Raw genomic sequence first — 13,238 nt, forward strand, 5'->3', positions numbered from 1 at the left:
TCTTGAAGTCTCATGATCTATTGTTATTGCTGTCTCCTCCTTTCTTTTTACCTTCACTCTCAAGACTTTAAGAATGCCCTTGGGTTTGAAGTATGCCTGTCCATCAGAGAGCACCTGGAAGCTCGCCGTTTCGTCTCTGCTCAAGGTGCTGTCTATTGGACTGCCGGTGGCACGCCAGCATGCTTCGTCTGGAAAGTTCGACACTATGTGGCCAGAGCTGGCCAACGCCTTTGAAGACTTTCTTTTTACCAAAAGGTACAGGATTTAGGATTTAGGCAGTCTTAAAGTTGATGCATGCATGATTATGAAGTTCTGAGTACCAAGCTCATTGTTTTGGTGATTTTCCTTTTATAGCACACCTCCAGATAACGTGTCCATCCAGGAATTTCAGAAGAATGAAGCCATTGATGTAGAGGTAAATACTTGTTCATAGTATCCAGTATGTCAACATGATTTTGTGAGGTAGCCCTCATCATCTTTGTGTCTTCTGCATTTTAGGTGGTCCAGCTGATCAGCACAGAAATTTTACCGTTTGCCAATTTCATCCCCAAAGACTTTGTTGGCCAGATCATGGCTATGCTCAATAGAGGCTCCATTCACTCACAGTCTCCCTCGTTCACAGGTAAGATGTGACTTTGGCAGCTAAAATAATTTGACTTCAACTTTGTTGTTTCCTTGTATTTCTGACACTTATGGGAGAGCAGGGTGGCCAAGTGCTGGACTCATACTGTAACCATTAAGTCCATGGTTCATTGCTCCCTGTGGCTCATCATCAACAATGGCTCTTGTCAAACTCTTTGTGTTGAGCAAGACATTAAAGCCCTGTCTGTCCACTTATTGTAAATCACTCTGGAGAGCGACGTCAGAACAATGTCTCATATGTAAATGGATTCCTCTTAACAGAGGCAGAGATCGATGTGCGGATGAGGGAGGAGTTTTCAAAGGTGTGTTTCGAGACGCTGCTGCAGTTTTCCTTCAGCAACAAGGCGTCCACCCCGCAGGAGGGCTACATCTCTCGTATGGCGCTCTCTGTGCTCCTCAAGAGATCCCAGGATGTTCTCCGACGATACGTAGAGGATGAGAGATTGAGTGGACGCTGCCCCCTGCCCAGGTACAACCCACTATACAGCTCTGAATAAAATGCATGGTGCATCTGCTTTGGCCAAAAACACGAGGTTACATGTTACAGATGTCCCCATCAAAAATTCAGCTCCAAACACTGGTGTTTGTTAGTGTCATGGTTTTATCACTGAGACATTTAGCAATGCAAAACCAAGACCATCCCAGCTCCAGCCAGGCATCCATCATTTTTCCTTTTCTTTTTGGTAAACAACACAAAACCACTGTACTTATTCAGTTTTACACACTTGCACCACATTTTAGGGTTGGGCGTAACACTTTCTGCAATACATTTTTTTCTAAGACACGATGGAGGTTAAATGATGCCCAAGGGGAAATTGCGCCATTAGTACAGAAAATGGCAAAAGGATGGTGGGGGCAGTTCAGACAAATAGGATACTTAGAATATACACATGAATAGTAAATGCAAGGTTGTGTTTTAAAAACTAAAATATGTTGAATACAATGTATATGACTGTAAATAATGAGAGAATCATGGATTGCATCATTAGAGCATGTAAAAAAAACAATATATATAATGTGAAAATACAAAAAGTAAGAAATGCTTTCAGTCAAATTGGTAACATTACACTCCACCAATTTTACACATCAAAGTGTGTTTACAAGTCTTCGGGAGTACTACTGCATGTGTGAAAAAAGTTGAGCCATTTGTGGCTCCAGAGGGAGCTGTGTGAAGTCTAATAAAATGTTTCTGGGCCATTACTACAACAAATACGTACTGTTAATTGTATTTAAGTTGGTTTGTAAGATACAAACAGGACAAAATGGTCTTTCCTGTGGCTGCAATGCAACACTATAGCCCCTTTCCAACACACACCATTGAGTTATACATCTGACAACTTGTACACACTGGTCAGATGTTGGACAGGTGGAGTTTTTCTTTTTTTTTCTTTTCAATTTAATCAAACTACTTCAATAAAAGTGCTTAACAAATGCTTTATCTCTCTGTACACGCAGTCATAGTTAAATACATATTGAGTCTCCTGATTAATCGTATTTAATCTCTTGAGCAACATTGTGTCTGTTTCTGCTTATCAAAGCTAAATGTATAATAATGTGCTTACTATCTCAAGTATAGTGGAGAGAAAATGAATCTTGATTGCTATATATTCATGTAAAGTAAACCTTCAGTCACCTTTTTCCATGAATTTCTTTCTGTGTTGGCTTATTCTGTGATAATGTGTATCATTTTGCATATAAGGGTGTATTCAACAGCTCTCATCGTTTTTTCCACCAATCCTCTAACTGTAACATCTACAGTTTTTATGCACTGAATGCCCTTGTAGCTAATTAAGGTCTTTGATCTTTTTCATTTTAGGCAACAAGTGACAGAGATTATCTTTGTCTTGAAAGCTATCAGCACTTTGATGGACTCGCTTAAAAAGACACAGCCAGAAAATGGTGAGTATCAAACTGTGTCAAAGATTAAATGGATCTTGGGAAGAGGTGACACAATAAAAACTTTAAAAATACAATAATGCCACATCTATCAACTATTCATTTCAGATAAATGTGTCAGAGTACAGTTGGGACCATTTTTCAAATGAGTTTCATCTCCAATCTGGGTAGAACTGTTTACGTTTCCAGCAAGGTCAATTACAAGAGTTTTTTTTTTTTTTTAACACCACAATAGATTGAAATGAGACATTTTAAAATTACGTTTTTGAAGTGCCCTTCAAGATGTTTGCATTACATCGTCCTTTATTCAGAGCAAAACTCATTTCCATACGCCTATGGGAATTTTATCAAGGAAATGATTTCTTTGATTGCCTTCTATCACAATTCATATTCTCTTCTTCCTCTCCCTCCCATCCCCACTCCTCTGTATTCTTTTTCCCTCTTGTTCTGCAATTCTTTTGTTTACTGCCTGCAGTGGATGGCAACACATGGGCTCAAGTGATTGCCCTGTACCCCACACTGGTAGAGTGCATTACATGCTCCTCGTCTGAGGTGAGCTCTGCCTTGAAGGAGGCCCTGGGGCCCTTTAAAGACTTTATGCAGCCACCCGTCACCAGAGTCCAGAATGGAGAGTCCTGACCAGGCTCGCTCTCAGATCTTTGTTTTTATAATGGAGAAATCTTGAATGTGTCTTCTCGACCCATGTGCTTTACAAGTGCACAGACATGAACTCCACGTGAGCCCCATCTACGGTGACATGAAGCAACCCAAGGTGAACAGAGATTCGAGGCCCGCTCGGACCACGTCGATGACCCTGACCTTCATACGCATCATTGTATGCTTTTTATGTGAGCTGATAACGCCTCTCTGCCCCCTGCATTCTCATACAGACTGGCTGCACTCTTGTGTTAACTACAGAGATTTTAAAAACAATTGCAGTGTTGCCTCCGGGTTTAGTTTGTTTTATTCTCCCGATGAGGCCGAGTTGATGTACAGTGTGTGGTGATAGTGTTGATGATGTAATTACGAAAAAAAATGCAAAAACTGGGGCTATTATTGATCTCAAAAATGAACACATAGACTTTTTGCAACATTTTCAACAGTGAGGATTTTATGCAAGAAAACAAATCTTACTGTAACATTCCATGTCATCTTTAGCCAGCCATCTGAGAAGGGATGTACTTGTCTGTATAAAATAAATGGGACTATTCTACAATCAGCTCTGTGCTGCGAGTGTGCTCACTTACAATGCATGTTAAGTTCCTTATGGTGAATAACACCTATTGCCTGCAGGTGGCGCAAGTGTATACATTGCAGCAGCTACTTTGTTTACCTGTAGGTGGCGACATTGAAATGTCTTCAGCTGCTGGTCGTAACTGCTGCCTTCTTGTCCTAGAGGTCACTTGGCATGTGTAGAACAGGTCTGATAATAACTGAACAGCTTCCCCTTGTGAGGAATGTGTAGCCTGCTAAATGTGAATTAGTGAGTTTGTGACTGAGAAACAGGCCAGTCCTACCAAGTATGTCAGGCCGAATCACAGGGAAATGTATTTACAACGATGTGCACCTGGAATTTTACATTAGTTGTAATGATTATGAATTTGGGTTAATTTGAATATTCCACTATAACAATATCATACTGTAATGTGCACCAGACTTCTGTCTAAAAGGCATACGACAGTGTAGCTATTTTATGAACACACTGATATAATTCCTAAAATACCACCACATTATATTAATACCATGCATTGATATTAAGGCGTGGTATTACAAAAGTACAACATGTTTATTTGTATTTGCCGGTGTTAGTATTTTATCCAAGTTTGACATTGAGGGACATTTTAAAGAGAATGTTTTGAGCATTGAGGCTCTGGTGTTCAAGTTTAGTCTTAGAGCTGTCAGTACTGTACAGTAGGTGGGGTTATAGTGACAATAGGGAAACCTCAGGGATGGAAAACACCTATTTACACTTGAAATGTTTGTGCTCGATGCCTGCACCCTTGAAATCACATAGTGAGCCGTCACTGCATGCAGCAGGGGCCCCTCGGCTACCTCTGGGTTCCGGGGTTAGTGTGTGTCAGTGTCCCCTGGAGGTCCACGAGCCCGAGTTTTGGATCATCCAGGAGGTCATTTGAGGGGAATGGACCGTTTTGTGGTTTGCACTGAAGAAAAGGAGAAAGAAGAAGGAGGAGGGGGGGGGGGGGGTGGGCAGGTCTGCTTGGGCGGGGTTTCCCTCTTATTTCAAGTCTGCACAGAAGAGGAGCGACGCGGGAGAGGACGGAGCATCTCCGGCTGCATGGGAATGTCGCTGCGGTCGAGGCGTCGCATGTCTTTGGCTTTACGATGTATATAAATAATATTTTTTGTCTTTTCTTTAATGTCCTGGTTTTCGTCTTTCTCTCGCATTTTGACCACGTACTGGCTGAGGTAGTAGTTTGTGCTGTTGGTTGGGTTGTGACACTGCCCGCTATGGAGATGACTGCGCAAGCTACTGCCTTGCCAGTGCTGGTGCCTCCACTTCAGCCGAGGAGAAAGCCCTGCTCTCAGCGCTCTTATACGGTTTTAACAGGTAATGCACACCGCTAGCGTTGCAGTTTGCTACCGTGTTATATTTGAAGCTACTGCTTTTAAACGGAAAAAAGGCTTGTGGTTGCGTTGTTGCATTTTTGCGCCGAAGCCGTATGAGAATTGTGTAATGTTTCATCCAATAAAATAGTGAACGATTGTGGGGAGAAAAAGCAATGTGTTGTATGCAGTTTTAATTTTACACTCAGACCTAATGTGAGATTTAGACTCAGTCACATGCATTTTAATTGGTACCATTGAGCCCTTTTTTGCAGGATGGGGGAGAAAGCTTGCATGCAATAGCTGGAAATCCGATAGGCAAGTTTTTATAATTTGTATGCACATTTTAAAATGCACGAGTCGTAAGGATTTGCATAGTTTTCCACCACCTCGGGCGGAGTGGGCTGTGTAGGAAGCATGTAGGTCAACAGTACTGTTGCTATGAGGAGAGGAGTGACGTGGCTCCTGCTGCCCACAGAGGTATCCTACAATACATCTGCTCTGATACACGCAAGCTGGCTTTATGGCTCTCCCCGACGTCCTTTGTTGATAATGCTGCATACCATCAGACATTGGTGCAGATAGTGTGTGTGTGTGTGCTCCTCTTGCACCTAAACACCTCTTCTATGCAGGGCAGAGCTCAGGCATAGATCTGTGCAGCGCTGTTGGCACTGTTCACCTAATAATCTGATTATTATGCTAAATCTGGGCGGTGTGTGCCTCAGTACTTGAACTCTGTGGTATGCACAGACTGACACACCACATGACCTAAAACCCCCCACAGGCGTTTCAGCAGTGGTGTCCTCGCTGAGGTCTGGGAGCAGAGCGCTGATGTGGGTCATGCGTTGAGAGTTAACCTTTGAAATCCTCCCTCTGCTGCCCAACAGCATCTGGCTGCTCTGTATCGCATTAGTATGGGCAGTCATGGGTCTCGTGGTGGGGGTGGGGACCGGAATGGGTAATAAGCTTTGATTGGCTGCAGGGGCCAGGCAGCCTGGGTCGATGAAACCGTGCAGGGGCTGCAGTCGTGTGTTCAGACCCCCACAGCCCAGATGAGAGCACGCTGCTCACTCAATGACAGACTGATTGAAGATTGAATCCTGCATTTGACCTTCCAAGAAGACTCCCATTAAATATTCATGAGTTCACACTTGATGGTGTGTTAGGCAGAGTTATGTTCATCTTGGGCCACACTCCTGCCCACTAGCATCTGTGCTGTACAATGAATTCTACTCCAGCTACTCATTGTAGAGATGCACGTAGGTTGAAAAGAGGGAGTGCTTTCCCTTTGCAGAAGAAGCAGACTAGTAAACAAACCACACATGAGACTTGCAGTTATTGTCAAGCCTGTTGAGTAACAGTCCTACAGGTCTGCATTAGATATATTCAAATAAGTGTCTGTCTCATGCAAGAAATACAAGTAACCCCCCCCCACCCCCCCCCTGCGTAAAACCAAACATCATTTATCATATTCTGACTGTAAAAAGAGCCAGCCTATGGACCAGTGAGCAGCGCAGAGGCAGCCCATGTCCTCCTCATCCATCTTGTGTCAACGCTCTCATTTGGGCCGGGCCGCAGATAAATCATACTTCAGGCAGCCGAAGCCCTAAAGCAGTAAATTAGAGCCCCCTGTGGAAAATCTGCCCACTCAGATGGGTATCACAGCTGCACCGTTGAAGCAGCCGCACCCTGGTCCTGACAGGACAGTCGACCCTCGTGTGTACTCACACACATGCTGCCTCTGTAATGCAACATGTTTGGAATTAGTCCTTAAACTGGTTGGTTGGTCCGATTGGTTTGATAGTCATTCATCAAGCAAAATACCAAACATTTGCTGGTTTCAGCTTCTCAAATGTCATGCTGGTTTCCTTTGTTTTATATGATTTTAAATGGGGCTGCAAATAACGATTATTTTCATTGTAGATTAATCTGCCAATAATTTTCTCAATTAATTGATTAATAACTTGGTCTGTAAAACATAAGAAAACATGCCAAATATCCTTGAAGACGAGGCGATTCAGTCAATAAATGTCTTGTTTGGTCCGACCAACAGTCAAAAACCCCAAAATATTCAAGAACCTATGAAGTAAGACCAAGAAAAGTGGTGTATTAAGCACCTGTAACCATGTCAAATGTCTCGAAAAATGACTTAAACCATTCATCGGTTTAAAATAGTTGCCGATTAGTTTTTTTTTTGATCAGTTAATCACTTGTTGCAGCTCTAATTGTAAATTTGGTTATCTTTGGGGTTTTATACTTTTGGATTGAAAACAAGATGTCTTCAGGTTGCATGGGCTTGTCATTTTTCCCAGTGATCTGACATTTGATATACTAATGATAAATTGATCTGGAAATAATCAACAGAATAATCAGCAATAGGTAGAGCTGAAGCAGTCAGTCCATCGCCAGGCATTTATCTGACAACTATTTTGATCATTGATTCATTGTTTGAATCACTTTTCAAGCAATAACGGCACATAACACATTGATAGTTCCAGGCTCTCAAATGTGAGGATTTGCTTCCTTTTCTTCTTTTAGATTATAGTAAACTGAATATCTTTAGATTTTGAACTGAAATATATATATATATATATATATATATATATATATATATATATATATATATATATATATATATATAAAGAAATGCAGGAAAAAGCCCTTGTCAAAAAAATTATATAAAAAGAATTGTATCTTTTCACTCCTCCTCTGAAAGGAGGCTTGAAGGCTGTGGCCCCGGCAGCGTGTCACCTTTCCAGTACAAGAGATGAATATCTCGCTGCAAGCCCACTCAGCATCTCTCTCAGATCTGTCCACGGGTGGGGTGGGAGTGCTGTAACCTTGGAAAAACAAGCCACCTACAGGAATGACTGTGTCATGATTGCCGTCATCCAATCTGGACCACACGTGTGGAGAGTAGGGGTGGAGTGCCAGATCAGTGCTGGCCAGACTGGAGGAGGACGCAGCACTGGCCTGTGGGGACCAGATGGCCCTCCAGCTCCTGCAGAGGACCCAGGAGTGTGAGACTCCCACGAGAGCACTTCGTGATGGTCTGAGTGTGTGTGTGATGCGTTCATACCCTAATCTTCAAGCGTGGGTTGGATAACAGGAATAGAAAAAAAAGAGTTCTGCTCTGTAATCCCTCGGCTTTACGTCCCACCCTATGTGTCTCATCTACTTTTTACTTTTTACTTTTAGACAAAAGAGAAAGACAAGGAAATAAAATAAAAAGATAATTGATCAAGTAAAGAGGTGAAAATGTGTACATGCACATATTAAGTTGTATTTTGCAGCGGCGCATATTAATTGGTCTCAGTTGCAAACAGTCTCACTGATTTAGCTCTCTGATACAAGTCGATGTGTGTGGACTACTTGAAACTTAATCCACCCAACTTCCTCAGCACAAAAAAAAGAAAGTTCTTATTAATGCTTGAGTTCTCATGATTCCAGTTTTACATGCCTTGATGTTCTAATTTTCAAGAAAAGTTATAAAAATGCTTCGTAAGATATAAAATGAAACAAAAACAATTCCCCCATGTAGGCCCTTTTCACAAAAGACATGTCACAGTAAGAAGAGTACAGGTGTAAATAATAAAATGGATGATGGCTGAATTCCATTTAGCTGCTTCAGTTTCAGGGGTCCTGGTATTGTGCATGCTGGTTCACTGTCACACTGTCATGACTTACTGGGGCACGTGAATAGAACAGAGCCATTGTTAATGTTATTAGCAACACCTGTGCTTTTCTTACTATGACAATTTTAACCACAGCTCCATCTCCAGATGTATAGAACTTAAAAGTATCTGATAGTGTTGGACACATCACAGTCCCTAACTGTCGCTATGATTTTTACTAGCAGGGGTTTCACGTTTGTAGTGTCACATTAGGGTCTTGATTCTGTTTGAGGTATTTCCACCATACAAAGAATAACATTTTGGGAAGAAATGTGAGATCCTTGCTGTACTTCTGAATCATTTGGAAATAAAATGTTGGCTATTAGCAGCAGCAGCCAAAAATAAGCTCACTGATACAGGCTTTCAGAGGGAAAGACTTTCTCTATGGGGTACTGTATAAAAGAGCAGGGAAAACACACTGATTCACCCCAAACGTTTGAATACTAGGAGGTATATAATACAGGTTGTCTGCTGCCAAAAACCATCAGGTTTCCTTTCACTATTCACAACCCATAGACTAAGGAATCCATCATCTTTCATATGATACCGCTGTCACGTCATGAACTATGAAGGCTTTATCCTGTGATTTAATATCCATCTTTGGTCTGTCAGGTATTTTCAAGTATTTGGTATCACAGCAGTTCGGTAGTACTTAACTAGTTCCGCCTAAAAATTAGGAAGTTATTCCTCACTGTTCCACACCCACTCTCATTTACTCTACTTAAGTGTAAGAGCAGTTGAAATGGGGAAGAACATCTCATGCACTTTTTTCCCGTCAAGTTATCAAGTTGTCTTTCATCACTTCAGGGTGTGTGTGTGCTTCGGTGTCGAATTACGCCCCTCGCAGCAGCCTCCACCATGAAATCTTCTGTCAGGCTATTCTGTGAACTGATACCCTTCATCCACATATTGCTTTGGGACTCACTTGACACAGTTTGTCAGAGTGGTGATGGTCTTATTCTATACAGTTGCTGGAGAGTAAGGGAGTTTGTCCCCATTCAAGCCTAGAGTTCCTACGAAATTTCTTACAAGACTTGCATTCCCTTTCAGATTTGTCAAATATCTGGATATCAGAATTTAATTACATCTAAGAAGGAGTTTAACAGCAGTGCAGGCAGGCAGCAGAAGTATTCAGATCTTTCACTTACGTAAAAGTCGCATTACTACAGTGTAAAGAAAACTCTGTTACAAGTAAAAGTCCTGCATTTAAAATCGTACTGAAGTAAAAGTACAAAAATATTAGCATCAAAATACCAAAAATACTACCAAAAGTAAAAATACTCATTATGCAAAACGGCTCATTTCAGAATCGGTGCATATTATATAAGAGTAATAAGAGTGTATAAGTCAAGGCTAATTTTAATTGCATGTACTGCTGGGTAACTTAACCTATAATAATATATTTAAATGTATTAGTTGATTTATATTTTGTATTCGTAATCTAAATCTGCAAAGTAACTACTAACTACAGCTGTCAAATAAATGTAGTGGAGTAAATATTTGCCTCCACAATGTAGTGAAGTAGTATAATAATAAGTAGTAGTATAAAGTAGCATAAAATGGTACCTCAAAATTACAGTACTTGAGTAAATGTACTTGGTTACATTCCACCACTGCAGGCAGGTCATGAATTTGGTTTTAGGTCTTAGAAGTTGTAGGTTTAAATAAATTGTATCCATGCAAGCTTTAAAATACCATAAAGTCCACAAGTCTCACATCTGGCTTGACTGTCTACAGTTAGTACACCAACTTTGAATCAATGACGCAGCAAGTTGATGTGGAAAAAGTGTTCAACAGGTCAGAAATTGTCAATTTGTTTTTAATAGAGCAGAAAAAGTGAGCATGTAAACCATTTTTTACACTGTTCTAGGTTTCCAAAACAGTACAAATTTATGTTGTTTGTTTCAGTAAGATGTACATCACTTACGGTAACAGAAAAGGAGAGAAGTGTCCACTGGAAACATTATTTACAATTTTACATTTAAATTAAGTTACTCTGTTCCATGTTTCACCAGTTTCAGCCACTCGTACAGCAGTTAAGATACAAGATTTGTGCACAATTAGTAGAGGCTGAAAACTACAACTAAACTAAATGAACATGTAAATGTAGAAGACTGAATCAGGGAACAATATTGATTGTAGAGACACATAAGGTAAGTGTTGTCTATTTAATTGTCTGCAGTGATAGTCTTAAGTTCCTTTTAAGTGACATGTTAAAGTCAGAGCGATTCTTATTGTTAGAGGCACCTGCTATTCATAAGGTTGGGTTTATCTTAATAGGGACAATATATCCAACTGATACTGAGAAAAGGTGAACATGAGAGCATGACAGTGGGGTAGCAATTTATATGTGTATATACTGTTGTAAACAACAGTATACCCATCATGCAGTTTCCTGGGTGGCTTTTGTTTTTGCTTCAGCGCTTTTCTGAAATCTTGCAGGAGCAAAGTATGACAATGTAAGTAAATAATGGCACAGGTAGCAGGTGACTGTGCACCTGATGTAGCATGCAAACATCCGCCCAAAGATGGCAATGACAACATTTGTTATGTGTAAAACAATAAAAGGACGGAAATTATGAGGTAGATGGCTGATGATGAATGAGTGCACAAGAAAGACTTCTTTGTTTTTCCTTCTTAAATCTGAATTAATGTGGGCTAGATTTAATCGTATGACAAGATACTGTAAGCAGGGTGACATTTAGCTGACACCAAAATCTGGAGGGTGACTCCTCCTGTTAGTGTATTCTTCATAAATGTGTTTCTTCATTTTCAAAGGAAGTCGTTTTCCTTAATAGTGAGTACAGTATTGCAAGGGGTGCAAATGAGCAAAAATAGCAACTGCAGCATTAGAAGAACCAGCTGACACACTGTCCAGAGAAGGCTTTTTGTCTCCTTTGGACAACAGACTAACACTTGCACATGACTGAACTTGGCTAATTTCAAAGCTCTACATGGGACAGAAGAGGTATGATTCATATATGCAGGACATCAGTCTTCAGGTTAGTTTTTTTTTACACTGTACAGGTGTTCAACCAAACACACTTCTCAAATGTCTTATGCCTTGGAGTATTTACATTTTCACATTTATAAATATTGTGCATTAGTTAGTAACAGTCATCATCTCAATTATGAGAGTCCATGCTCTCAACCTTTGCCCCACAACAAGGTTCATGATGGCTTCCTCGAGATTGAAAAAAAAAAAACAGCTTTATTCTATAAAAAGGACGGGACAAAAAGAGATCATCCTGATTGAGGATGATCAAGAGGAAAACAGCCTGGACAGAAATCCCATCTCTGACCAGAAACATCTTGGATCCCTCAGCAGAGGAGGAAGTCCACACTAAAGCACTTTAAAAAGAGCACAGGGGATGAGGGGAAATTGCAGAAGTGAAGTTGGGAGGTCAAGGCAGGGTTATGTTTCGGTGGTGGTTGTAGTTTCGTAGCTTGGCTAGTTCTGCTTGTTGCCGTACATGAGGGGAATGATGTAGACAGAGATGTCATCTCCGGAGCCTAATCTGTCGTTGGATATCCTCCAGCCTCGATCCTTCAGCACCCCTCGTGCTCTCATCACAAGGTCTTGAGCTGCCATTGTGTACCTGACATAGCAAAAGTGATAAATGATTAAGCTGTAGTCATAGCATGGTGATATACAATAAGATAAATGGTTAAATCTGATAAGAATTATGCACAGTATTTAACTAAATACATCTTTACGCAGCCAGATGAAAAAAAAAAATCTGAAAATATTACGTGAACTTTGGAAACTAAGCTCACTAGAGAAGAAGAGTCAGAGCGCCGCGTTAAGTCTTACAAGCTTTTCCTTGACATCAGAGAAATTACTTATCTAAATGTTTGGAAATTTGCATAATTACAACAAGATAACGGCGTTCATCCTCTACAAATAAGACAGGGGTGAAAGGGAGTTCAGCCCTGACTGGCGGCTGCAGCTATGCGATGAGCAAACGTGCCTGTGCTGGTCGTCTGGGTCGCAGTTTGCCAGGAAACAGCTGACTGCTTCAGCTACTTCCTGGCTCGAGAGGACGTCCCACAGACCGTCAGTTCCCAGCACCAAGACGTCATCAGCTCCGTGCTCGCACTGCGCCAAAGGGTAAACTTTGACCTGAAGGTGAAGGGAAAAAGAGAGGCAAGGATTGAGAGATGTATGGTTTCAAGGAATTGCTTGAACCTGTTGCATGGAAAGGACAGGAAAGAAATTGTGGATTAGTGATGAATAGTGTACATCAACAGCCTACTCAAAGATAAAGGGATTTTTACTAAGAACTGATTGTGTTGAATATACTTTATTTTGTCACTTTTCCAGAGTAAACACACTACATGATGAAAATCTGCTTAGAATTAGCATGGAATTGGGACAAAGCTAATGTTAGCATGCTTATGTTTAGCAGGTAATGTTCACCATCCTAGTTCCATGTGTGAGCATGCTAACATTTGCTAATT

General features: G+C 40.9%; 2 protein-coding genes across 4 annotated transcripts in view; one reads left to right on the forward strand and one right to left on the reverse strand.

Annotated features, from left to right (window-relative positions):
• The window catches only part of mon2 (MON2 homolog, regulator of endosome-to-Golgi trafficking), a 35,602-nt gene extending 31,845 nt beyond the window's left edge, over positions 1-3,757 (forward strand). For all 3 annotated transcript variants that reach the window (XM_070906706.1, XM_070906707.1, XM_070906708.1), the window contains 6 exons: positions 65-255; positions 355-415; positions 499-622; positions 904-1,111; positions 2,459-2,541; positions 3,014-3,757. In XM_070906706.1, the coding sequence (XP_070762807.1) occupies positions 65-255; positions 355-415; positions 499-622; positions 904-1,111; positions 2,459-2,541; positions 3,014-3,177 (831 nt within the window). In that variant the 3' untranslated portion in view covers positions 3,178-3,757. The remainder of the gene's footprint in view (positions 1-64; positions 256-354; positions 416-498; positions 623-903; positions 1,112-2,458; positions 2,542-3,013) is intronic.
• An 8,471-nt stretch (positions 3,758-12,228) lies between these two features.
• The window catches only part of ppm1h (protein phosphatase, Mg2+/Mn2+ dependent, 1H), a 29,618-nt gene continuing 28,608 nt past the window's right edge, over positions 12,229-13,238 (reverse strand). Inside the window, exons 10-11 of the mRNA XM_070907569.1 lie at positions 12,749-12,900; positions 12,229-12,376 (exon numbers count right to left, since the gene is read on the reverse strand). Coding sequence (XP_070763670.1) covers positions 12,229-12,376; positions 12,749-12,900 — 300 coding nt within the window. The remainder of the gene's footprint in view (positions 12,377-12,748; positions 12,901-13,238) is intronic.

This window comes from Enoplosus armatus, chromosome 6 (assembly GCF_043641665.1).
Source record: "Enoplosus armatus isolate fEnoArm2 chromosome 6, fEnoArm2.hap1, whole genome shotgun sequence".
In the NCBI taxonomy this organism is placed as follows: Eukaryota; Metazoa; Chordata; class Actinopteri; order Centrarchiformes; family Enoplosidae; genus Enoplosus; species Enoplosus armatus.